The 27837-nt window shown below is 41.0% G+C and overlaps 2 protein-coding genes across 5 annotated transcripts in view; one reads left to right on the top strand and one right to left on the bottom strand.

The window, feature by feature from the left end:
* Positions 1–6743, bottom strand: part of SP110 (SP110 nuclear body protein) — a 43765-nt gene extending 37022 nt beyond the window's left edge. For all 4 annotated transcript variants that reach the window (XM_060301745.2, XM_070045889.1, XM_030877811.3 and 1 more), the window contains exons 1-4: positions 6621–6743; positions 4175–4322; positions 2429–2597; positions 26–292 (exon numbers count right to left, since the gene is read on the bottom strand). In XM_060301745.2, coding sequence (XP_060157728.1) covers positions 26–292; positions 2429–2597; positions 4175–4312 — 574 coding nt within the window. In that variant the 5' untranslated portion in view covers positions 4313–4322; positions 6621–6743. The remainder of the gene's footprint in view (positions 1–25; positions 293–2428; positions 2598–4174; positions 4323–6620) is intronic.
* A 50-nt stretch (positions 6744–6793) lies between these two features.
* Positions 6794–27837, top strand: part of LOC115864672 (nuclear body protein SP140) — a 77707-nt gene continuing 56663 nt past the window's right edge. Inside the window, exons 1-5 of the mRNA XM_070045888.1 lie at positions 6794–6868; positions 10512–10664; positions 21854–22031; positions 22937–23105; positions 27688–27771. Of these exons, the coding sequence (XP_069901989.1) occupies positions 10633–10664; positions 21854–22031; positions 22937–23105; positions 27688–27771 (463 nt within the window). The 5' untranslated portion in view covers positions 6794–6868; positions 10512–10632. The remainder of the gene's footprint in view (positions 6869–10511; positions 10665–21853; positions 22032–22936; positions 23106–27687; positions 27772–27837) is intronic.

Here is a 27837-nt window from a genome sequence, read left to right as displayed (position 1 = left end):
GTGTTGGACAGGGTCTGTTTCTCACCTGGAGTGAGGCTTCCTTCCTGGATGATTCCGGGGAGAGCCACGGTGAGGTCAGCAGGGCTGGGATGCTCGTGCAGGATCTCAGCGCTGGGCTGGGCAGGTGCTCCGGGCTCGCTGACACTGGGTGAGCAGGGTGGGCGGCTCGATGGGGGGTGTTGGCAGGTGGGCGGCGGCAGCAGTGCCCTGACGGAGCTCCTTCCTGCTGGGTTGGCTGCGGCTTCGAGAGGAATCGTTGTGATTCTGCCCCACCCTCCGTTGGAAGTGACAACTGGGATTGGTGAAGGATCACACATTAGTACCTCGGAATTATTTGGAGAAGGGGATATCTTTATACTTGACATTCAATAGGACAAGGGCGTGGAGTCTTTCACTCTCTCACAGGTGCGCAGAACTGAGTCATCATCATCATCGACCATTTGTGGTCCCTTTAGATTTTCTTTCTTCAATTTGAACATTTAGTGCTATAACACCTGCTTCTAACCTCTGATCTCATACCAAAGTGGTTTCACACATGAAGTTGAGATTGACTTTGTACCCAGGGATTCATTTTCTTTAGTTTTGGCTTCAGAATTTAGACAATTACGTACAATGCTATAATGTTAAATGTCATCCTTGTTTTAAGAAATAAATATCTCACACCTCCCTGGAGCAAATAAGAGACAATATAAATTCCTTCGCACAGTGTTTTAGGACCTCTATATTCTGGTTTCTGCTCATTTCTGCAGACTCAGTTTCCATGTCTTCTCACCTTGCACCCTGTGATCTGGCCACACCAAACTTCTCTCCCATCCCCAATACCCCAGGCCCTGGGCTTTCTGCATGCCATTCCCCTGCAAGGCCAGGGTCGGGTTTCTTTTATGATTCTACTCTATTTATTTCAGAAGTAAAGTTGTCTCAACCAGTGAACAAAAAGAGGAAAGTAAGGCCAGATTTTGGAGAGGGTCCCAGAGCAAAATCGCAGAATTGGATCCAGAAAGATGCTTGAGCTCAGCCAGGCCAGGGCTGTGGGGTGGGTTGGAGGCACATATCAGCGTGTGGGTCCCTCTGACTCTTCGATTTACTTAGCCTGGCCTTTGAGCATATATTTCTCCCAGCACTGCCCTGATCCTGCCAAGAGCTCAGGCCCACGTGCAGCTGTGCCTGCCTGGGGGAGGACTCTTCTCTTTTGCTGCTCCTTTAGCTCAAGGAATCATTTCTCCCTTTGAGGAGGAGCCTCTTAATGGGAAAATATCAAAGACCAGATGAAGAGCCGTCAACAGTGGTGACTCCACTAATAAGAATGTCACAATTCAGTGTGATCTCCTGGTCCTTCCCTTGTTGTTCTCAGATAAATGAACCACGTACTTTGACTCAACTAAGTGATTTTACTGCCTGCTCCTCTTACTCTTGCTACTTTTTTCCCAGCAATGTCACTGCTCTTTTTATACTCCTTTACTTATTCAGCTCTTTCTCTTTCCTCAAGGAACTTCATTCTCTACTTCTTTCTCATACTCTCTCTTTCTATCTCTGTGTCCACAGTTCCCCTTCCTCCCTCTTTAGCTACGTTTCTTCCCTCCTCTAGCTTTACAATCTGTCCTCCAGCTGTCCTAGTTTAAAATAGTGGCCATAATCTTGGAACCTGGTATTAGGAGACCCAAGCAGGACTCTTGGCTCTGCACTTAACAGACAAGTAACTTTGGGAAAGTTCTTCTGAGCCTTAATTTCCTTATGTGTCATATGGGGATAATAATGACTTCATAGGATTGTTCTAAAGATGACATAAGATAATCATATAAAGTGCCTGGGATAATGCCTGGCACATAGTAAGCCCTCAGAAAACAAACAAAACCCAAACCAAACCAAAACAAAACAAACCAACAAGGACCTACTGTGTAGCACAGGGAACTATACTCAATATCTTACAACAATCTATAATGGAAAAGAATCTGAAAAAGAATATATATCTATATATATATATATCTGAGTCACTTTGCTGTACACCTGAGGCTAACACAACATTGTATATCAACCATACTTCAAAAAAAAAGATACTTATTATTATCCATCCCCATCCATTTCTCTTCCTCTCTAGCTCTCCTTGTTCTTCTGCCAGACTTGGTCCCTGTCACTTTATGCATTCCCTTCCCTAGAGACTGTCCAGTATGCTAAATTGTACAATTTCCCCCCAGCTCATAGAACAGGTAAGACAGAAATGTTTGTGTCCTCTAGAAATTCATCTTAAAGAACCAGGGCCAGGGGCTGCTTTTCCTGTCCCGCTCGTGAGAGAGAACGGTCCATCTCTTCCCAAAGAGAAAGTGGGCAGTTCAAGTGCACGTTCCACAAGGCAGAAAACCAGCCCAAACTTTTAGCGTAGCAACTTCTATCATGTTTCTATAGCCCCAAAGTTATTCCAGAAGCCTCATACCCCTTTTGAAGCTCTTGAGGGTCGTCATCAAGTTGGGGTATTCACTCAGGTTTATTTGGCTGAACAACGTCTCCAGAAATGACAGACTAAACGTATTCTCCAGTTGAGTGAGGATGTTGTACACGACCCTGGATAAAGGGACCATATTTCTACAGGCTTCCAGAGATTCCTTTAAAAGCGAAGTAAAGGGTTATTATAAATGGTTATAACATGGAATGGAGATTTAGTGCACACTTGTGGTTTTCTAAGCTGTAAGAAAGCGATTCTGCTCTCTTAAGAAGGAATTTAGTGCAAAATGTCAATAGTAAAATTCTCTGACATAGAGAAATCACAGTTCCACAGGTTTACTTTTGGAGCTTCATATATATATGGATGGTCACAGGAATTCAGCATTCTTGAAAATAAGGCTCTTGTGAACCTTATTTTAGGTATATTTGAGGGAAGAGAGAAATGTTAAGGAAGGAAAGTGGAGTCAAAGGCTGCTACTGTGTAATTCTCCAAGGCTTTGGGCAGGACTCTTCAGCAATGGACCTAAGAGTTGGTCACAGGTGGCAATTCTGTGGATTGCTTGTTAGCCTCTGCTCTCTCTTTCCTTCTCTCTTGGACTTGAAATGGCCTAAATGGGAAATCAGAGAAGTCCTCCTGATGAGAGGTTGGCCAAAAGGAGAAACATGGCAGGAGAGAATCAACTACAAAATACTTACTGAGAAATGACTAGGCTCCGTGAGCTCATCCTAGGGTACCTAGCAACAGATAAGACCAGCATGGTGCTACCCATGTTGGGGGAGAGGCACTGTCAGGTGGAGAAGATGGGCATTAAATAATAAACACAAATTTAAAAAATACTCAATTCCTATTGATAGCAGTGTTATGAAGGGAAAGCATGGATTGTTATGGGGAAGAATAATGAGCGGGTCTTAATTAGATGAGTGGGCCAAGGACCCTCTCTGAGGAGTGACATCTGAGTTATGATATGAAAAAGGGTTGGATCCAAACAGGCCAAGACTGGGGGAAGATTGTTCTACCAGTGCTAGCACTTTTCTGGGCTTGGGGCTCAGGAAACACTTTAAACAACCAAAATTATATGAAAAGAGTGCCATTTTTGTCCACATAGCCATATCTCCCACTGCCTGTCTTGCTTCCCATCAGAATGGACTGTGGGTCACAAGCTCTTAAGCGTTGAGATGGTACCCTTAGTGGGTTGAATGGTGCCTCCTCATATCCAAAGATATGTCCGCTTGAAACCTGTGAAAGTGACCTTATTTGGAAAAAGGGTCTTTGCAGATGTAATTAAGGATCTTGAGATGAGACCACCCTGGATTACGGTGGGCCCTAAATCACAGTGACGAGTGTCCTTGTAAGGGAAGAGAAAGGGAGAAGACACAGAGAGGAGAAGGCAGTGTAGAGATGGAAACAGCGAGTTAAGTGACGTTTCTGTGAGCCGGGTTTACCACGGATTGCTGGTACCACCAGAACACAGGAGAAAGTCTCGAGAAGGAATCAACCCAGTCAACACCTTGAGTTTGGACTTCTAGCCTCCAGAACTGTGAGAGAACACATTTCCTTGTTTTAAGCCATCTGGTGTGAGGTCACCTACCCTGGACACCTTCTTTCCCTGGTAATGACCATTTTTGTCTGGAACTTCCAAATTCTAAAAGCCCCGGGGTCTTGTGGTTTGAGACCTCAATGATCCGGCATTCTTGGTGGGGGCTGGGTTGCCATGGCAAAGCGGTCAATGTGACTTACCTGGTACAGTCTCTCGGTGATGAAGAAGTTGTCTCGGAGACCTTCAAAGAAGGGAAATGGCTTGTTTATGGCATAAGCAATCTCCAGCTTCTGATGTATAAAGTGCTGTAGAAGAACCTCCTTCGAGGTCCTGGTCATGGTGAATCTCCTACGGAAGAGGCACAAGAGGAAAAGAGAAGCAAAGACTGAGGAGTTAGGGGAGCCGCTCTCCGTGTTGTACAGCATCTCGAGACAGGCATCCTGGTCCCAACGGCATCCCTTAGCCGTCTGAAAAGCCACATTTGCCAAAAAGACTCATGGGTATAGGAAGCAGTGACAATGCCCAGCAACAATAGAAGCTGAAAGTGACCCACAATGTGACACTGAAATCCCAAAGGGGCTGCTGGTACTAAATAGAGCTACTATGTACCGTGAGCTTCCTGCATGCCAGACTGTGTACTAAGGGTTTCACATGCAGTAACTTATTTGATCTTCACAAAACCCTTTCAGTCTGGATTGCACCTATGTATATTGTCAAGGACGCTGAGACAGAGAGAGGTTTAATAACTCGCCCTAAGTTGCAAAACTTGGAAGTGGTAGAGAGGGACGAATTCCAATTTTCTGGCTCCAGGTGTGTAGTCTTAAATACTATGGTCTGTGGCTACACTGAGCTGAGTTAACCAAGATTGCCGGGACTCAGTTTAGGTATACACTAGCAATGCTCACACAAAAGGGAACGCTCAAAGACGAGTAGGAAGATGGAAACCTGATAATATTTAGAAACTTTATTAAACCACCTACAATCTCTGACACGCAAACAGGCCTGACATAAATAAGAACACGAAGGATGTGAAAGGCATGATTAGCAAAGGTGACTTGACTGATTTATTTTATGTGTCAATTTCACATCTCAGAACAGACATGTCTTTTCCCGTGCCCATGCGACATTACAATATTTGACCATTGGTAGGCCATGAGAAAATATTGGTAAGTTATAACAGGAAGAAAATGTACCTATGATATTCTTGACAAATTGTCAAGAAAAGGGAGTCACTGACAAAAACTTCGATCACCTAGAGATTTCTTTAAAAACAAAACAAACATGGATTCCATTTTTCCAACTTCACCTTGTGTCAAAGAAAAAGTTGAACTGTTAATTAATGACTATTTCTAGGGATTTAATCCCAGTGGCAGACTGAGCGACCCTGTCTCTTTCTCCTCATTCCCAAATAGTTAAGGTTAACAGGAAAAAATATACATTGTATAAAACAATCATTCCACAACAGTACTAGAAAACAAGAGACGATGCCACAGGGGATCTAGAATTGTGATGAAATCCTAGAAGATAGAGAACAGATGGGAAAGAAATCTACCGTTCACCATCTGCATAGGGGAAGGATATTGCAAAGATCAGCACAGAGCCAGAAAACACCAGAATGATCACATGCTAAGAAGAGGAAGGGGCCCTGGATGACTATACTACAGCATTCAGAATAGAACATCCTCCATAACCCTCATTCTTCATCTGTTATGATTGCCAAGGATGAACATGAAGCACAGAGAGGTTAGGCAACTAGCCCAAGGTATTTGGTGGCAAGGCAGAGCTCACCTGACCAAAGTCCCATTTCTCACTAGTGCATTTTACCGTGTCTCATATATGAGCATTCAGGTTTGTATTATGTAAAGGGGTCTGAAAAATGAATAGGCAAAGACAAACATTCAGTGCAAAAGACATAAACAGGCAACTGAGTCAAATGCACAATTAATATGTAAAAAACATGGTAACTCACTAGTAGTCGGAACAGTGCAAACAAAAATAATTTAATAACGTTTGCCTATCAAATTAGTCAGGATAAAAATAATAGCAATAATCATAGACAGTCCTGGTGAAGATGTAAATAGGTCCAAACTTTCTGGAGGTTAACTTAGTAATCGGTACCAAATACCCTAAAATATGTATTCCCTTGAGTTCTAAATTCCACTTCTGGGAATTTATTTCAAGAAAATTATCATGAATGTGCTTAAAGATAAGATATTAAAAAGTTAATACACTCTAGAGGAAATTAAATGTACTCTCCTTATTTTCTCTGTTCCACTAGCTTCCCAACTACCTCTAGTCACTTGTACAATGAATAACGGATGAGTTGCCCTTTGGGGGCAGAGTGCAGGATCACTCTGCATGGACAAGGAAGTTACAGAGCAAATCTCAAGTTCCATCCACAATAACAGGCTAGAGTTTAGGGAAAAAAGAACCGAACTGTGTGTTTGCTCCCCCGCTTCATCCGTCTTCTTTTTAAGTCTCCTATTAAATCCCATATCCCCTCTCTACCTCTTTGGAAACCATTATTTTACAAAGAAAGAGCCTCACAGTTTAAACTGTTGAGTTTCACCCTGCAGCTGCTGCCAGGGTCTTAACTGTAAAAGCCAGTCACCAAAAGTGAATAAAGCAGCCGAGACGAAAACCCACCTGGACGCTGAGATTGCTCCCTGTTCCTGCCCCCTGCTGGGTCCAGGGTCTGGCCGGGGATGGCTCCTGGGAGACTGAGAGAAGCGCAGGGAGATACCAGTGGACGAAACAGGAAGTCTGTGCTTTTCCACACACGGTGAGGGCCGGGCTTCCGAGGAAAGGAAAGTGAAAGTAATTGGGCGGAGCGAGCAGAGCTAAAGACAAGGCCGCCCGCAGTGCCTGCAGCCTCCCTCCACCTCCGGAAACTCGTGAGATTCCCAGGGCATTTGGGGGTCGGGGGCGGGGGTTGCTGCCTATCGGGCCCATCCTGGGGAGGTGGGTACAAAGGGGAGGAGGCATAGGGTCCAGCCCCAGGGTCCCCGGGAACTGGGAATCCACCATCTATTGGCCTCCTTACCCACTTTTATTTCCCCAGGACGCGTCCTCCTTCTATACTTTTTGGGGTGATGAAAATGAACCTAAACTGAATTGTGGTGATGGTGATTGTTACACAACTGAATAAATTTACTAGAAATCATCAAACTTAAAAAAACAAACAAAAAGACAAAGGGGAGGTTTGGTGACTCAGAAATGCCTGTACTTTGTCAGGATAAAATGATTACCAAAGAAAATTGAAATCAAAGGAAACCTGAATATAAACTGATATCATGCAGTGGTAGGCAGCAGAACTCCAGGCAGGAAGGTGTGTCGGAGCCAGGCTGGCAGTTGGGAGCTGGAAGTGTGTGGAAACTGGATCTAGGGCAGAACCAGGGCCAGGAGAAGACCCTAGGGCAGCCACTCCAGGGAAGCAGGGCATGCCCCCTCTATACATCCGATTAAAGATTTCTAATGTGTGTTGGCATGTAGGGTCTGTGAGAAACCCTTTAATGTAGAAATCTGTTTAACTTTATTTAAATCAATGACTCTCAAATGTATTCGATCCATGGGTTCCCCCTCCAGGACACCTGTAAGGTATCCTATCCCTCAGAAAAAAAGATGGGAAACAACAGTTCTAGGGTCCAAGAATCCTTGAAACTAAGGCTAACCTACATCGGGCAAGAGCTCAATTTTATTGAAGTATAACATGCGTTCAACTTAAGTGTGCATGTTGATGAATTTTAACAAACGTATTGGGTTGTCCAAAGTGTTCATTCAGGTTTTTTCATAAAATCTTAAGGAAAAAGCCAAACGAAGTTTTCGGCTAACCTGATAATTACAACCACAATTAAGATATAGACCATTTCCATCACCCCAGAAAGTTCCCTTGTGCCCTTTGCAGGTAGCTTCCTCCCCAAGCCAGCGTCGGGCACTCACTGATCTATGATGTCTATGACTGTCGCTCTTCTATGACTACAGATTTGTTTTGCCTGTATTCAAGTTTTACATAAATGAAAACACACGGCATGCACTTTCTGATGTATGGCTTCTTTTGCTCATCATAATGTCTGATCACCAGGATGTCACCGACATAACCGATCCATGTGATGTTCTTTGAGAGGTCCAGGTGATACAGATCTCTTGGGACTAGGGTACCACAAAGGGTGGGCGAGTTCATATAACCGCAAGACAAAACTGTAAATGAATAATCTTATCTGTCAAGCGAGAAGGAAAATGGTTTCTGATCCTCCTTTTTAATCAGAATGGAAAAGAACACATTTGTCAAATCGATGGCCACATACCATGACCTGGGCTGAGGACCTTTCTGCCTGGACTGCCTATTTTCTGATCTCAGTCCTCCAGCCTTCTTATAAATTCTTTGAGCTACCCAATATACTTCTAAGAAATTGAGTTTCTGTCTGAGTTAGTCTGAGTCAGTTTTGGTTACGTGTACCTCCAAATCCCAACTGATTAAAAAGTTGGTAGCAGAGAGTGAATTGTGGGCAACAGATCTTCACAGAAATGTGATCCATCTGGGATGGGTTATCTGACCTGGTAGTGAGCATCCCACTAGCACTCAAAGATGGGAGTTTGGTAGACTATGGCGAGTTAATAGCAAATTAACTCATAGCACTGGACTGTGATCAGGACTCTGCAATTCACACCTATATTCCAAGTGTCAGATCTCAGCACACTTAACGAAGTGGAAAGAAATTTTTCAGGTGGAAAGAAAGCACTGACTCGCCTTCAGAGATTATCACCTACTTGACCTAAATCTGGGTGGGAGAACAGAGCAAGGAGGCAGGTCAGAATCTTCTCATCCCTCAGGTCTTCCGGAACAAAAAGGAGACAACTCCCCCCCTCCATTAGGAGCCAGGGATCAACTGATGGTTCATCAGTGGGCTTGGTCCAGGCATCCCTGATCTTATCCCAGAGAGAATGATTCTCTAGTGAACACAGAGAAAAAAAGACAGTGGAAAACAGAAGCTACAGTTCCTATCGTTATCTGGGCTAATGCAGGATATTGCCAAGTAAGATTTTCTTGTAAATTTGACAGGAATACCCTGTAAGTCCTAGTCTTACCACCATCAGCTGAGGAACACCAAAGGCCTTGTGCTCATAAGCAAAGAAGCTGGCATATTTATGTCAGCTGGTCTAGTCTGTGTCAGGCCTTGTCGGGGACATTGTGCCCAACGGAGGCCCAAAGCTGGGAACAGTGGTGTCCAACGGAGACATAGCTTACTAGCCTCTTTGCCACCAAAGTGAGGGAGAGAGAGAGGCAGGCAGTCCCACGTGTGTGTAGCAGCTGGTAGGCACACGAACACTGCCCATTGGCCTCATCATGTGCTGGAATTTGGAATCTGTCCCAGCCAGATGTGTGTTCACTTTTTTGGGGGAAAGAGAACAGACACGGGCAGAAGGGTAGAAATCTTTTGTCCCCTCCACTTGGCAAACATATTTATGCAAATTTTCTAGCGCATCTATAATGAGCCAGAAGAAGACAGATTCAGTGGAACATACTTCCAAAACATACTACTTTGAGGCTTCCCAGCTCTCACCTACTTTGGCCCACGGCCCTGACCAAGACCTTGGATTCTACAGATACCTTGACTCCTGTTCATCTCTGATTTGACCCATTGTCCTGCCTGGATTTCTAGTCTTCTGGTTTTGTTTATTTATTTTATTTGTGCTTTGCTCCTATTTCTTTATCTTTCAACTTGATGCTGATGTAGTGTGTTTTTCTCAGTTGCTTCAAATCCTTTACAAAATGAGGGTTGGGTGTAAGTGAAAAAGTTATGTACAAACATAAATGTAACACACTTGTTAGCTAGCATCATCACATGGTTCTTTAAGGTGTAGGTAGTCTCAGTTCCAAACTTTTCCCCATCTAATGAGAAGCCCGTCACTTTCTTTGAGATTTCTGTGACTATTTGGAGCTCAGTTTTTTCCCAAGCACTCCTGGCTACATTTGTAAAATGCCCACATATTCAAGAAAACTTAGACTTGCACATCAGGCTTCTCTGCCCAAACTTAGCACTTCCTTCTGGTTGTAGGAATTGGGAGGGTTCTTTCTGGCCTCTGGTTGCTTTCCAGAAATTTGAAGAATATTTTCCCCAGCATTTCGGCTCTCTCCAGTCCTGTGTCTGAACACTGGGTCTAACTCGTCCAGTCCAGGCTCACTACTGTGCTTGGCCAGCCCATGGGCCTAAGAGAAGATCTGAAATGTCTGCCTTTTTCATTTTTCGTCTCACAGTCACCTTGGCAAGACGCAGGAGCAAACGTGGCATTTTCTTCCTCCCCGTCGCCACTATGCCATGTCACCTCAAAGCAAATTTGATCTGTTTGAGTTCAAGAGACTTTCCTGCCCCCTTTCCTTTGCGGGAACAAGTGGTCCCCTCTCTTCCGTGGATGCCAGGAAATGGCCCTGCTCCTCCCCCCACCCCACCCCCCGGGGCTGAGAGTGGGCGGAGAGAAGACCAGCGTGTTGGTGCACATCACACAGTTCAGCTATTTCACTTTCCTTTTACCCTTTAGGAGCCGCACCCGAAGGATCCATCAATGGGCAAACCTTCTTGTCAGAGCTCCTGGAAAGGACAGAGGCAGTGAAAATCTAATCAAGAGTGATCTTAGGCCAGCTCTGTGGCCTAAGGAGAAGATGGCAAGTACAGGTACCCCCATCAGCGGCAGGTTAGTCCTGGCCTCCTGTGTCCAGCATCTCTCCTAAGGCTGGCATCTACACTCATTATTTCTGTCTTCCCAGCCTCATTCTATAGATATAAACAGAATGGATGACAAATCAATAAACAGTGAGGAAGTAAGATTTCAAAAATTGCAGTGGATTAGCCAGCCGTTGCAGTGGAAACTTAAGGACACCCTGACTCACATCACCTTCTTTTCTTGTAACTGCCATGCAGCTGGGTGGGCACTGCTGGAATTCCCTGGTCCCTCTGGGGCTTGCTACAAGGCTGGATGATTCCTTGTGGCCTCTGAGCCCTCTCATTTCCCCCATAACCTCCTTGATCCCTACCTCCAAAGACAGGTCTGTAGGTAAGAGTCTTTTCAGAAAAATTTACATCCAAATCGAACTCCCAACTGTTGTAAAACCTTTTTCTAGTTTCTGGGTAGTGGGGGGACCAGTTTTGTCAGAGCCCATCTGTGTGGCCCTGAGTCTGAGAGTCAACTCAGGACCTCTGAACACCCAATAGGAGGAACTGAAAGTAGATGGGGCTCAACATGCATGAATGCAAACAGGCAGGGAGGGAGAAGGTGCTTTTTTCTATTCTGGGATGTATTACACATCTGGTTAGAGAAGGAGGGAAATTTGACTTTTAAAAAGAGAAGATGTTATTGTCAATCATCAATCATTACTGTTGGTAACAATTAAAACAATATTAAAATGTGTGAAAACTCCTCTAAGCTGGGGCTATTTCTGGTGCTGGCTGGGCCCCAAGAAGGCAGTGGCATTGCTACTGGCAGCGGTGCAGCCTTGCAGGTCCTTAGCGCCCAGCACCCTTTCTGTTGGAGGCTGACAGTGCATCCCGCCTCTGCTACCCACCTGTACCTGAGAGATGGGAAGATGAGCCAGTGGAGCTCAAAGTCCAGCCAACCTTTGGCCTCCAGGCAGGAAAAGAAAGGCACTGAGAGGTGAGGGTGGGGTGATGCTGACCTCATAGAATGACTTAGGAGGTGTTACTTCTGCTTATATTTTCTGGAAGAGATTATAGTTGAAATGGTTTGGTAGAATTCACTTGTGATACCATCTGGGCCTGGTACTTTCGTTTTTGGAGAGCTGTTAAGTTTTGATTCAATTCCTTTAATAGATATAGGCCTATTCAGATCATCTATCTCTCTGATCTATCTCTCTGTGTGAGTTTCGGCAGTTTGTTTCTTTTAAGGAATTTTATCAAATTTTATCTTTTATCAAATTTGTAGGGATAGAGTAGTCCATAGTATTATTTCTTTATTATTTTTTAATGTTCGTGGGACTAATAGTGATTGAATATTCTTGGGACCAATAGGGACTCAATTGGCGATTTCTGTCTTCTCTTTGTTTCTTTGTTAGCCTGGCTAGAAGTTTATCAATTTTATTGATTAAAAAAAATCAGCTTTGGGTTTCATTAATTTTTTTCCTAATGTTTTCCTGTTTTCAATTTTATTGATTATTACTCTAATTTTTATTATTTCCTTTCTTCTGCTTGAATTAGGCTTAAACTTCTCCTTCTTCTCTAGTTTCTTCAGAGGGAAGCTTAAATTATTGATTTAGATCTTTCTTCTGGTACATACATTTGAATGCTGCACGTTTCTCTCTAAGCACTTTTGTGCTGCATTCCATAAATTTTGTTAAGCTGTGTTTTCATTTTAATTTAGTCCAAGTTATTTTTAGATTTCTCTTGAGACTTCTTCTCAAGTATGCTTGAGAAGAAGTATGCTGTTTAGTCTCTAAGTATTTTGGAATTTTCCAACTCTATTTGTTATTTCTACTTTAATTCCATTGTGGTCTGAGAACATAGTTTTTCTGATTTCTTTTCTTTTTAATTTGTTAAGATGAGTTTTACAGCTGAGAATGTGGTATATTTTGGTAAATATTCCACATGAACTTGAGTGGTGTGTATATTTTGTCATTGTTGAATAGAATAATCTATAAGTGTCAGTTAAATCAGATTAATTGATGGTGCTGTTCAGGTCACTGTGTTCTTACTGACTTTCTGCCTGCTTGTTCTACCAATTACTAAAAAAGGCGTATTGAATTCTCCAACAACAAGAATGGATCTGTCTGTTTCGTCTTGTAGTTCTATCAATTCTTATCTCATGTACTTTGATGCTATTTCGTTAGTTGCCTACACTTTGAGGATTGCTGAATCTTCTTGGAGAAATTGACCCTTTATTTTTATACAATGCCCCTCTTTGTCTCTGACAATTTTCCTTGCTCTGAAGTCTTTTTCTGAAATTAATATAGCTACCACAACTTTCTTTTGATGAACGTTGTCATGGCATATCTTCAGCCCTTCACTTTTAACCTATCTGTGTTTTATATTTACAGTGGCTTTCTTAAAGACAACATATAGTTGGGTGTTATTTTTTTTCACTCTGTCAATTTCTGTCTTTTAATTGGTGTATTTAGACCATTCACATTTAAAGTGATTATTCATATGGTGAATTAAAATCTACCACATTTGTAACTGTTTTTTGTATTTTATAACTGTTTGTAACTGTTTTTTTATTTGTAACTGTTTTTTATTCATTGTACTTGCTTCTATTTTTTCTTCCTTTCTTCTCCTGCCTTTTGGTTTTAATTGAGCATTTTGTGACTCCATTTTCTCATCTCTCTTAGTATATTGATTATACTTCTTTTAAAGCATTTTATTGGTTTCCCCAGAGCTGGCAATATATATTTACAACTAGCCGTGTCCACTCTAAATTACAATATACTGCTTCGTGGTCAGTGCATGCATCTTACAACAAAATGTCACCAGTTCCTTCCTCCTGTCCTTTTTAACACTGCTGTCTATCATTTCACTTATCCATTTACTATCAATCACATAGTTGTTCTTATCACTTTGAACAAACAGCTATTTCTTAGATCAACTTAGAATAGGAAAAAATTTTTTAAATTATTTATTCCTATTCCTTTATTCCATTTATTCCTTCTCAGATGCTCTTCCTTTCTTCATGTAGATATGAGTTTCTGGCCCATATCATTTTTCTTCTGCCTGAAGAACTTCTTTTAACATTTCTTTCGTGGTAAATCTTCTGGCAATAAATTACCTCAGTTTTTGTTTGTTTGAGAAAACAGTGAACATGGTTAACCAGGTGCTGGCTCTGAATTCTTAATTTCAAAGGATATAAGAGTCCAGATTGGAGGGTTTTTTTTATTTTATCACTTCAAATTTTTATCTACATTTTCTCTTGCATGGTTTCTGATGAGAAATCTGATGTAATTGTTATCCTTGTTTCTCCAAGGGTAAGGCTCCCTGACCCCTCTCCCCCTCTCTTCCTTGGGGGAGACATTTTCTCTTTGACTTTGGTTTTCTTCAGTTTGAATAGGAAATGACTCATAGATACTTGGTATTTATCTAGTTTGGTGTTTGCTGAGGTTTTTCAATCTGTAGTTTGTTGTCTGTTATTAATTTTGGAAAATTTTTGGCCATTACTACTTCCAATATTTCCTCTGTTCTCTTTTCTCTTTCTTCTCCTTCTGGTATTCCACTTATGTATATCTGTTCTTTTTGGTATTCTTGGATATTGTGTTCTGTTGTGTTTTTTTCTCCTTATACTTTTTCTCTTCGTATTTTAAGTAATTTCTATTGACATATCTTCAACTCATTGATTCTTCCTTCAGCCATGTCTAATCTAGTGATAAGCCCATCAAAGGCATTCTCCATTTCTGTTGTAGTGTTTTTGATTTCTAGCATTTCCCTTTTCATTATTTCTTTGAGTTTCCATCTTTTTCCTTACTTAGCCGTATGTTCTTGCATGTTCTGCTTTTGCCATTAGAGCCCTTAACATATTAATTAATCATAGTTATTCTAAATTCCTGTCTGATAATTTGAAAACCTGTCATATCTGAGTCTGGTTTTGATGACTGCTTTGTCTCTCAGACTGTTTTTTGTCTTTTGGTATGCCTTGTAATTTTTTTGAAAGCCAGATGTGATGTATCAGATAATAGAAACTGAGGCAAATGAATGTTTACTGTGAAGTTTTATGTTAACCTGGCTAGGAGATGGGCCATGTTTAATGTTTTTTCTGGCTTTAGGTGACAGAGGCTTCAAATTCCTCTAGTGTTCTCATTTTGTGTCCCCTATTTTCTTTGGATTTCCCTAAGAGCTCATTAAATAGAGCCTTGCAGCTCTTTCAGCTGTAATCCTCAATTATTATACTGGAGCCCTATTGATGTAGTGGTAGGGTACTAGGGAGAGAAAGCATGCTTTAATCTTATGATTAAATCTCAATCTTGTAGTGGAACTGTGTTCCTGGACTGTAAATTTTAGAATGATTTCTTAGCTATTTCCCCTTCCCTCACCCCATTAAATGAGACAGAGCCTAGAAGGAGCTGGATTTTGGTAACTGACCTTCCCCTAGTTCAGATAAGGCTTGGGCAAAGTGCTTTCCTCTAGAGAGTAGACCGTTGTTATGAAGAATGCTCTGGGCTGTTTAAAAAAGTTTCCTTTTCCCCTCTCCCTCTGCCAGAGCAGAGGATTTTTCTTGGCTCTTCACCATGAGTACCTGGTGGGGTTCCTGGAAGTACAACCCACAAAAGATTGGGGGCTCTCCTAAGCCAGTGGTCCCTAGGAGTTTCTCATTCCCATGTAAGTCTACACTCAGCCTCCAGCAAGTCATCAAACTTACCATTTAAGGGTTCCTTTGGTCTATGGCTCTAGTGGCTTCCATTCCAGGTAGCTGATCTCATCTGTGATTCTCCGGACTTGTCTATCAATCCAGTTTTTAGGGTGACAGTTTGACTTATGGCCTCAATTTTCCTGTACATGCCTGAAATTCATTGATTTTCAGTTTTTTCAGCTTTTTTATTTTTGTAAGGATAGGAGTGATGACTTCCAAGGTCTTTGCAATGTTAGAGCTGAAGCCAAAAATGAACTTTTTAAACCACTGCAAGTTAGATTTGTTTCTTAAAACAAAATTTTTGTTGTAAAATTTTGATTTATAGTAATATCGTCTTATAGCTAGAACATGTACCTATTCAATTTTTCCTTATTATTTAGATCAATTCAGGGTATGTTCTTGTGTTTAAGACCGAGTTATTAATACATATTTTTGCAATTTTTAAAACTTATATCCCATATATCTTTTTAAATATACTTGAGGAGTTAAAAATTGAAAGTGAAATTTTGTAACGACCATGAAAGATTTGTCTATTAGCAGTCTTAAATGTTGTTATTAAAATACATATATTGTGAATTTTGCTTTCTATCTTGTTTGCCTTTGTCTAACGTCACTTGCCCATTTTTTGACTTTTAACATTTTTAATGTCACTTTGTTTTTTGTGTGTCTTTGGTAGTTAGACTCTATTTGTACTTTATTTCATTCATACTCTAAGATAGTAATTTAATCTGTTTTTTTTTTTTGCGGTACGCGGGCCTCCCACTGTTGTGGCCTCTCCCGTTGCGGAGCACAGGCTCCGGACGTGCAGGCTCAGCGGCCGTGGCTCATGGGCCCAGCCGCTCTGCGGCACGTGGGATCCTCCCGGACCGAGGCACGAACCCGCGCCCCCTGCATCGGCAGGCGGACACCCAACCACTGCACCACCAGGGAAGCGTTAATCTGTTTTAAATGACATATATCTTTTGCTTATAAATTTTGGGGGCACTTTTAATATCTAATGTCTCTTTGTTTTCTCTGTTTAAGAAAAACAGTATGTTTTCTTTACTTTTATTCTTTTGTAAGATTTATAGTCTCATTTTGACTCTATTTGTTACCCTTATGATTTCTAATTAATTCTCAAATATATATTGGGTTGGCCAAAAATTTCATTTGGGTTTTTCCATGAGATGTTATAGAAAAACCCGAATGAACTTTTTGGCCAACCCAATATTTCTCTGATTGATAGCATCAAATGTGAAACCATGCCATTTGAGTTTAGCATCTTTGAAATAAATCATTTAACTCAGTTTTTTAACTTGCCCAGATTGTTAAGATTTTTAATATACTCTGAAGTTTTAGATTAAGATTACTATACTTTTACTACTGCATACAGTATATATCCTCTTTCTAGAACAAGGCTTCTCAAATTTTTGATTATAGGACCCCTCTACATTTTTGAATATTATTGAGAATCCAAAGAGCTAGTTTTTGTTAATGTAGGTTATACCTATTACTATCTACCATATTAGAAAGTTGAACTTTGAACACTTAAATATATTTATTTAATCATTTTAAAATAATACTAATAATGAACTCACTACCTGCTAACATAAATGACCTATTTTATGAAAAATAACTGTCTTCTAAAATAAACTAAATTAGTGAGATTAGCCACCCTTCATATTTTTGCAAATCTCTTTAATAGCTAGTTCTGTAGAAGACAGCTGGTTTCTCCTATCTGCTTCTGCATTCAATCTACTGTGATACCACAGGCCGTGTATTCTCTGGAAAAATCCACTATACATTTGTAAGAGTATGAGAGAGAAAAAGGGTAAATAACATCTTAGTATTATATGAAAACAGTTTTGACTTTGAGGACACCTGAAAGGGTCTTGCACAAAATCCCAGGGTCCCCAGACCATACTTTGAGAATCACTGTTCTAAAATAATTTTTGAGATGTACTTTTTTTTCTCAAATGAAATTTACAATTTTTAGATGTCAATATTTTTTTCATAGACCTTTATTGGAGTGTAATTGCTTTACAATACTGTGTTAGCTTCTGTTGTACAACAAAGTGAATCAGCCATATGCATACACATATCCCCATATCCCCTCCCTCTTGAGCCTCCCTTCCACCCTCCCTATCCCACCCCTCTAGGTCATCGCAAAGCACCGAGCTGATCTCCCTACTATGCTGCTGCTTCCCACTAGCACTCTATTTTACATTCAGTAGTGTTTATATGTCGATGCTACTGTCACTTCCCCCCAGCTTCCCCCTCCGCCCCCACCCCCCGTGTCCTCAAGTCCATTCTCTATGTCTAAGACGTCAGTATGTTAACTGGGTTTAGTGGTGCCTTCCACTTCTTTCATTGATATAACAGAACTTTGCTGGTATTGATTTCCTGATTCTCTTATTATAGGGTATCAGCAAATAATTTGTTCCAGACAGTGTGTCAGTAAGAATGGGGTAGATTATTCTATTGGAACAAACATTTCTAAAATCTCAGTGGGTCACCGGCTGCTTAAGGGAACCCTCATCTTGGACTATCTCTAGCTGATGAACAGCCGCCATCTGAAATGACAGCCACTGTAGCAGAGAAACAGTGGGCATGGCTCACAGGTGCTGGCTCCAAATTCTTCTGCCAAAGCTACACCCATCAGCCCAAGGAGGCAGGAAGGTGCAACCCTACCTTTGTCCAGAAGTAAAGAAAATAGAGCATTGAAAACCGTGTGACCAACACAGAGGGTGCATGAGTAAAATGTTTTCTGAGCCTCTGCACAGCTATTTTGCCTTCACACATGAATGATTGAACAGGGGGTGTATTTGTTAGGCATTTCCTTTTACTTCTGAATCTACATACACACTTGAATGACTGCTTTAGACGTTTAGATGTTTCAAATTTACTTTTCATTTTTCCTTTGGATTTTTTCTTTTTTTCCAGCTATGTGCCGGGGAAATTCCCTTGTCTTTATCTTATGACCATTTTAGTTAAACTTTTGTTTGTTTGTTTGTTTTGTTTTGTTTTTTTGTGGTACGCAGGCCTCTCACTGTTGTGGCCTCTCCCGTTGCGGAGCACAGGCTCCGGACGCTCAGGCTCAGCGGCCATGGCTCACGGGCCCAGCCACTCCGCGGCATGTGGGATCTTCCCGTACCGGGGCACGAACCCGTGTCCCCTGCATCGGCAGGCGGACTCTCAACCACTGCACCACCAGGGAAGCCCTGGTTAAACTTAAAAAAAAAAATTTTCAGCAATCACTTTAAATTTCCAGGCCCATTATCTTATTTTCCTGTTTTTTCTTCATGGCATCCTGGACATAATATCTTCTCCACTGTGTATGAAAATTGTTTTTTAGAAACTCTCTTCTGTTCCCCGTAGTATTTCTATTTGTTCTGGAGTCATTTTTGCTCTCTGCTCATCTTGGTTCTGCCCCTTTGTGCTGTTAGTTTCCACAGATATCTGTGGCCTGTTATTGTTTGTTCATTCTTAAGGGTGAGGCACTGATAAGCTAGCTTGGAACTGCATTTAATGAGATGGGCTTGAAAACCTGTAGCTTTGCTGGGTAAATCCCAAATGCCCAAAGGTGAAGACCTTTCTTCTGTGTCGTTTACATTTTTCTTAAGAGGAAACCTCTAGTTTCTTGCCTGGATGCAGGAGTTCTGTATGGTGGGGTCAGGAAAGAGTTGGGGAGCACATTGTTTTGTATTTTCTCCTTTCAAACAATCCCTCTCTTTTCATTCTTGCATCTTCTTCCCCACCTCCACTACCTCCCCAGGGGCCTGTAAGACACCCTGGGCCCCTCTGTGACCTCTAGGAGCATCCTCCACCAGCAGTAATGATGAATGCTCTGACCACTTTTTCTTTTTCAGACTTTGGTTTAAGTTTTTCATCCAATCCCCTTGTCTTTGTCATTGTGACTCTAATTTCTTTACTGTCATTTTAGAGCACTCTCCAGTGAGAGAGGGGGAAAGCACTTGTTTTCAATCAGCTATCTTTAAGCAAAAACTTTTTTTTTTTTTCACACATTACACTTCCCCCTCACCACATCCTCAAGTCCATTCTCTAGTAGGTCTGTGTCTTTATTCCTGTCTTACCCCTAGGCTCTTCATGACATTTTTTTTTCTTAGATTCCACATATATGTGTTAGCATACAGTATTTGTCTTTCTCTTTCTGACCCACTTCACTCTGCACGACAGACTCTAGGTCCATCCACCTCACTACAAATAACCCAACTTCGCTTCTTTTTATGGCTGAGTAATATTCCACCGTATACATTCACCACATCTTCCCCACCCATTCATCCGACGATGGACACCCGGGTTGCCCCCATCTCCTGGCCACTGTAAATAGAGCTGCAATGAACATTTTGGTACATGACTTTTTCCGAACTATGGCCTTCCCAGGGCACATGCCCAGTAGTGGGCAAAAACATTTTTTTAAGGAATTCAGTGAAGGAATGGATTTTATTCTATCCTGATGCATATTTGGAGAATGGGAAGTTCCAATGACCCTTTTATGGTGGGATAAAAAAATCCTGAGTCTTTACAACTTTTAGAAATACAGAGAAGTTTATTAAGACATTATCAGAAGGGGGAACAATTTATCAAGTAAGAATCAGAATTATAAAGCTTTTTGAGTCTCTAAATTACTTCTCACAGGTGTGGTTATGTTTGAAATCCAGAGGTCTTCTATTTCTTCATGTATATAACACTTCCACAGGCAGGTTTAGATATAGAGCAACCTGTCCTAGTTTTGAATATTCACACAAGTCTCTATATTAGACCAAAGAAAAAGACATATTCTCAATATTAATTGAAACTTTATCAGAGGAGTGTCTTTGACCTAATTTTATGATGTGGAATGCCATTCCTGCCCCTGCAGTTACAGATGGGAGAGGTCTAGCTCCTTTACACCTTCCTGAGATTTATTCTACTTGTTATTAACTAAGAAGACTTGCAGTTCAGTGGTAGGTTCTGTAGTATTGTCTGTTTGTTTTTTTATTTCTTTGTCTGTAACTTATTTTTTTGTAATATGTATTCATCAGGGTTCTTCAGAGAAACAGAACCAATAGGCTGTGTGTGTGTGTGTGTGTGTGTGTGTGTGTGTGCGCATATATATAGAGAGAAAGAGATATTTATTGTAAGGAATTGGCTCACACATTAAGGGAGGCCAGCAGGTCCAAAGTCTGCTATGCACCAGCAGGCTAGAGACCCAGCAGAGTCTCTGAAAGCACTCAGCTGTAGAATTCCTTTCTACTCAGGGAGGCTGGTCTTTTTGTTTTATTCAGGCCTTCAGCTGATTGGATGAGACCCACCTACATTATGGAAGGCAAACTGCTTACTCAAAGTTCACCAATTTAAAATAAAATGTTAGTCTTATCCCCCAAACCCTCCATGTTGAGACATAAAATTAACCATCTGAGTATCATATAAATTCCTGTAAAGCTTTTACAATTTTAAAATTCAATGTTTTCCAAAGAGAGTTTGGGTGAAAGTCTTTTTACAGTAGTTTTGATTAGCACAGGGTAAACTCTTTCACTTCTATGTACAAACCTTCCTTAAGCCCAGTGTATTCTTCTATTGCACCCTTGATTATTCTCTAAGTAAATAAATTCCATCTATTCTGGTCCTTGCACAAGAACATCATTTTACACATGTTGGCCCTCCATTGAGTGCCTATCATCGAAAAGAATGCAAATAACAAATGTTGGCTAGGATGTGGAGAAACGGGAACCCTCCTGCACAGTTGATGGGAATGTAATTGGTGCAACCACAGTGGAAAACAGCATGGAGGTTTCTCAAGAAACTAAAAATAGAACTACCATATGACCTTGCAATTCTACTCTTGGGTATATATCTGAAAAAAACAAAAACACCAATTCAAAAAGATACATGCACCCCAATGTTCCTAGAAGTATTATTTACAATTGCCAATACAAGGAAGCAACCTAAGTGTCCATCAACAGATGAACAGATAAAGAAGATATAGTGTATATGTATACAATGGAATACTACTCAGCCATAAAAAATGAATGAAATTTTGCCAGTTGCCACAACACGGATGGACTTGGAGGGCGCTATACTAAGTGAAATAAGTCAGATAGAGAAAGACAAACACTGGATGATATCACTTATATGTGGAATGTAAAAAAATACAACCAACTAATGAATGTAACAAAAAAGAGGCAGACTCACAGATATAGAGAACAAACTAGTGGTTACCAGTGGGGAGAGAGGGGGAAGGGGGAATTTAGGGGTGACCGACTGGGAGATATAAACTATTGGGTGTAACATAGGCTACAGGGATATATTGTATAACACGGGGAATTATAGACAATATTTTGTCATAACTGTAAATGGAGTATAACCTTTAAAAATTGTATAAAAATATATGTAGTAAATATTCATGTAGAAAAAAGAATAGTCATTATAATATATAATTTTGTATATAAAAACATTCAGAAGCTGTAAAAAATAAATAAATAAAATAAAATCTTTTGACCTCCATGGGCCTCTCAGAAACTCAACGTCTACTTTCATATTGTGTCTTTGTTTCTCAGAATGATGACAGGGGACCAGAACCCAGAGGAGCAGAACCCAGAGGAGCAGTTTTTCTATGAGTTCATACTCAGGCTTTTCAAAGAAAATAAGGTGGAGATTGCAACTGCAATAACAAAGCCGTTTCCTTTCTTCATGGGCCTCCGAGATCGGGGCTTCATCCCTGAGCAGATGTATGAGGTAAGTGAGGAGAATTCCCTCATGATAACCTGCCAAATTTAGGATGCAATGAGCAGGCTAAAGATCCTCCTATGAACAGGGACGTTCGCCATCCTATAAGTTAGGAGGTGAGAGGAGAAGCAGCATCACAGACAACATCCCTTCTTCTGTAGTAAACAGGGGAGGCGCATGGCGATGGAGATGTGGCAACATTGGAATGGCGAGTAGGTAGGGAGCATCTTAGATATTTTGATACAATATGATAACAATAACAAAATTAAAGCAAATAAGTGAGTTGGGCAACATTTCATTACAAAGCCCTCTTATTTTACGCACTCGAACCTGAAGTGATTGAACTCATAGGGAAGTCGTGTCACGGTGGGATAAATTTGGAAGCAGACGCTTGCTGCTCACTCTCCAAATCGTTTCTTGCACTTTAGACATTTCCAGATACAGAATACAGGTAAAGGTTAACAATGGACCTTCCTGGGGATACTGAGGACAAGTCTTCTTTTTGTCTTTGTGAATTTTATTTGCCCTTTGGCAACGTTCGCAGAAGGGGAGAGTGGTTACATGGTTTCCTGGAGGGAAGGGCAGTGGTTATTGTCTGGTCAACTAAATGGCCTCTCAGTACCAGTAAGGGCCACTCCTGAAGCATCCTGTCCAGGCTCTTAAAGCCCTCACACAACATTCTACTTTGAACCGACTTTTATTCTTCAAAATTGCTCTCTTAAGTGACCATCAATGTCAGAGAGGCAGGTTAACAAAATAAGAGTCTATTTTTATGATGGAGAATATTTTAGAAGTCATCCAAATATGTGTAACATTCTGATATTTCACCAGAGAACAATTAGTCTATTTATAATCCGAGTCTCCTATAACCCATACACTCAAAGCTACATAATTCACCATTCAATATTTTTAAGCATTTTCAAGAAGCTTGTACAAATCTGGTCCCAGTGGATAGAGTGGTGTATGATGCTCTCAGTGAACTGGAGAAGAAATTTGACAAGACAATTCTGGATGCCCTGTTCAGCAGAGCTAACCTGAAGGCCTATCCTGATTTACTTCATGTTTGCAGAAACTTCCAAAATGGTAATTACAACTTTCAACAACTTTTGGGGGTTCAAGTCCACTTCATTCACTGATTCATTCATTCACTCTTCATTATATTTGACAGTTATTATATTGAGTGACTACTACATGACAGGCAGAGAGAAAATACAATAGAGAAGAAAACACACATGACTTGTGTCCTCATGGAGCTTACGCATAGTGGGGGTGACACCTTAGCCAAGTAATCCCACAAATGATTGCTCAGCCAGGACCTGAATTTGGTGCTGAGAAACATAGGATTTGAGTCTCTACTTTTCTGGAGGAAGGCATGAATTATGCCTTTTGTAGGAAAGGAGGTAGCCCTATCCAATACTTGCAGACATGTTCAAAGATGGAAAGATTTTCTTCGTATGAAAAGATTTGTCATTCAATGCAGTCCTGTGCCCGAACAAAGAATGGAGAATTCACAAGGGAAGGCCAGCACATACCCATGCATTGGGGAGGGGGCAGAATGTGAACGCTACAAAGTAGGAAAGGAACAGTGGACCTGCAGAACCATGTGGTTGAAAAACGGAGCATGGGTGGGAGGGCTTGGAAGCTCGTTCTGGAAAGGGGAGTTGGAGGTGATTTTCGAGGGTCTAACACCCTATGCCAAGGAATTTGAAGTTTATTATTTGGGAAATAAAGATGTAATAAAGGATTTTTAAACAGAGAAAAAGTAAAAGAAGTCAGTATAAAGAATGAGATGTGTTTATTTGTGAAAATTATATCTTGTAAAATAAGAGCTATCTCATTTCTCCAGTGTGATATCTAAGTCAGAAAAAGGAATAAAGGAAATGAAATACCTAGCCACAAATTTCGAGTCAATATTATATTTGTAGCCAGAACATCCCCAGGCCATGGATAGGAAGGGAATGGCAGTTACCTTTACTGCCCACATCTCAGGGGCTCTGATCCTCTCCCTGTACTGTAGGGATCCCCCTCCCTGGACCCCAGGACCCACATCACATGTGTTAGTTTCCGGGGCTTCCTGTGCTGAGATCTCCTACACGTGAGGCTTGCTGCTGCCCTCAAGCTGCACTGCCCACTGCCTGGCTCAGCACAGCTGCCCACCTGCCCCCAGGGGAGGCTGCCGCTGGTGCCTCCCAGACCCTTTTGTCAGTGGCCCAGAGCCAAGATGCTGGTAAGAGGGGTCAGAGAAGCCTCCTGTCCCCCATCATTGAAATGCCTGCAACTGTAACGCAAATGTACCTCCTGGAGGCAATACCCATTGAGGGGTCAGGGCAGTAGGGAGATGCTTTTTCCATCCCCAGGACATGTTGACTTCATGCCTAGGCCTCCTTATGTTCTCTAAACCTCTCACCCACATAACATTTACCCCCATGTCCTCTTCCAAAGTTGGCCTGGGCATGAAGTCAACATGTCTTGGGGACAGAAAAAGCATCTCCCTACTGCCCTGACCCCTCAGTGAGTATTGCCCCCAGGAGGTACAGTTGTGTTAGTATTCACTTCCCATCTGTGCCTTTCAGAAAATTTTCATTTCCTGTCTGTGTCTTTCACAACGTGTCTTTCCTTGTTTTCTGGATTTCTCCCCACCCATCCTACCCCAGGGAAGTACTAGTTCCTCTTCACTGTATGTCTCTTTATAACAGGTCTTCTTCCCTGACCCAAGGTCTTTTCTCCTTCCTTCTTTCCTCCCTTCCTTCCTTCCTTCCTTCCTTCTTCTCTCTCTCCTTTCCTTCCTTCCTTCTAAATCTCCATCTTCGAAAGATGTTAGGGCTTTTCTTCTATAATGTAGGTGTATTTCTCTAGAAATATTAGCTTTCTCCTGAAGAAATCCCTCTGCTTCTTCCCTGGTCTTAGTTGCACATAGAATTTACAAAACACATTCCACGTGTATTATTTATTTTAAATTGGCTTTCACTGTTTTCTGATCATTTTGAAGGGGGTTGGCCACTACTTACAACTTTTCCACTGTCCATTCTTTTTTGTTTTTTAACATCTTTGTTAGAGTATAATTGCTTTACAATGGTGTGTTAGTTTCTGCTTTATAACAAAGTGAATCAGTTATGCGTATACAGATGTCCCCATATCTCTTCCCTCTTGCATCTCCCTCCCTCACACCCTCCCTATCCCACCCCTCTAGGTGGTCACAAAGCACCAAGCTGATCTCCATGTGCTATGCGGCTGCTTCCCACTAGCTATCTACCTTACGTTTGGTAGTGTATATATGTCCATGCCACTCTCTCACTTTGTCACAGCTTACCCTTCCCCCTCCCCATATCCGCAAGTCCATTCTTTAGTAGGTCTGCATCTTTACTCCCATCTTGCCCTTGGGTTCTTCTGACCATTTTTTTTTCTTTTTTTAGATTCCATATACATGTGTTAGCATACGGTATTTGTTTTTCTCTTTCTGACTTACTTCACTCTGTATGACAGTCTCTAGGTCCATCCACCTCACTACAAATAACTCAGTTTCGTTCCTTTTTATGGCTGAGTAATATTCCATTGTATATATGTGCCACATCTTCTTTATCCATTCATCTGTTGATGGACACTTAGGTTGCTTCCATGTCCTGGCTATTGTAAATAGAGCTGCAATGAACATTTTGGTACATGACTCTTTTTGAATGATGGTTTTCTCAGGTTATATGCCCAGTAGTGGGATTGCTGGGTCATATAGTAGTTCTATTGTTAGTTTTTTAAGGAACCTCCATAGTGGCTGTATCAATTTACATTTCCACCAACAGTGCAAGAGGGTTCCCTTTTCTCCACACCCTCTCCAGCATTTATTCTTTGTAGATTTTTTGATGATGGCCATTCTGACTGGTGTGAGATTATATCTCATTGTAGTTTTGATTTGCATTTCTCTAATGATTAATGATGTTGACCATCCTTTCATGTGTTTGTTGGCAATCTGTATATCTTCTTTGAAGCAATGTCTATTTAGTTCTTCTGCCCATTTTTGGATTGAGTTGTTTGTTTTTTTAATATTGAGCTGCATGAATTGCTTGTATGTTTTGGAGATTAATCCTTTGTCAGTTGCTTCATTTGCAAATATTTTCTCCCATTCTGAGGGTTATCTTTTCATCTTGTTTATGGTTTCCTTTGCTGGGCAAAAGCTTTTAAGTTTCATTAGGTCCCATTTGTTTATTTTTGTTTTTATTTTCATTTCTCTAGGAGGTGAGTCAAAAAGAATCGTGCTGTGATTTATGTCATAGAGTGTTCTGCCTATGTTTTCCTCTAAGAGTTTGATGGTGTCTGGCCTTACATTTAGGTCTTTAATCCATTTTGAGCTTATTTTTGTGTATGGTGTTAGGGAGCGTTCTAATTTCATTCTTTTACATGTAGCTGTCCAGTTTTCCCAGCACCACTTACTGAAGAGGCTGTCTTTTCTCCATTATATATTCTTGCCTCCTTTATCAAAGATAAGGTGACCATATGTGCGTGGGTTTTTCTCTGGGCTTTCTATCCTGTTCCATTGATCTATACTTCTGTTTTTGTGCCAGTACCATACTGTCTTGATTACTGTAGCTTTGTAGTATAGTCTGAAGTCAGGGAGCCTGATTCTTCCAGCTCCGTTTTCCTTTCTCAAGATTGCTTTGGCTATTCGGGGTCTTTTGTGTTTCCATACAAATTGTGAGATTTTCTGTTCTAGTTCTGTGTAAAATGCCAGTGGTAGTTTGATAGGGATTGCATTGAATCTGTAGATTGCTTTGGGTAGTTGAGTCATTTTCACAATGTTGATTCTTCCAATCCAAGGACATGGTATATCTCTCCATCTATTTGTATCATCTTTAATTTCTTTCATCAGTGTCTTATAAATTTCTGCATATGGGTCTTTTGTCTCCTTAGGTAGGTTTATTCCTAGATATTTTATTCTTTTTGTTGCAGTGGTAAATGGGAGTGTTTTCTTAATTTCACTTTCAGATTTTTCATCATTAGTGTATAGGAATGCAAGAGATTTCTGTTCATCAGTTTTGTATCCTGCTATTTTACCAAATTCATTGATTAGCTCTAGTAATTTTCTGATAGCATCTTTAGGATTCTCTATGTATAGTATCATGTCATCTGCAAACAGTGACAGCTTTACTTCTTCTTTTCCAATTTGGATTCCTTTATTTCTTTTTCTTCTCTGATTACTGTGGCTAAAACTTCCAAAACTATGATGAATAATAGTGGTGAGAGTGGGCAGTCTTGTCTTGTTCCTGATCTTAGTGGAAATGGTTTCAGTTTTTCACCGTTGAGGACAATGTTGGCTGTGGGTTTGTCATATATGGCCTTTATTATGTTGAGGTAAGTTCCCTCTATGCCTACTTTCTGGAGGGTTTTTATCCTAAATGGGTGTTGAATTTTGTCGAATGCTTTCTCTACTATTGCGATGATCATATGGTTTTCCTCCTTCATATGTCCATTCTTTTTTAAAACTTGAGAAGTATATTCAATGTGGAACAGCTGTTAGATTCCAGGAGCAATGTCAAGCCACAGGTCACATGAGACCCACTGAAGTCCAGGGTTCCCTGAGGGCTGGATGGTTCCAGCCTTCCTGGATGTGTAACTATGAGATGCAACTCTTGGTCACTGTCTGGGATCTCTAATTGCCTTTCCTTTCTCTTCTCAGTGATTCGTGAAAACTTCCATTACCAAACTGTTGGTGAAGGAGAGACAAAGGAGACACTCAACTTACAATTAAACCATGAACAAGGTAATTCTGACTTGATAGAAGCTTGCTGTCTCATCTACTAAGAGGAAAGGAGATCATGGATCAGAG

This window comes from Globicephala melas, chromosome 7, assembly GCF_963455315.2.
Source record: "Globicephala melas chromosome 7, mGloMel1.2, whole genome shotgun sequence".
In the NCBI taxonomy this organism is placed as follows: domain Eukaryota; kingdom Metazoa; phylum Chordata; class Mammalia; order Artiodactyla; family Delphinidae; genus Globicephala; species Globicephala melas.
Note: the sequence above shows the minus strand (reverse complement) of the source record. Positions and strands in the feature narration are given on the sequence as shown.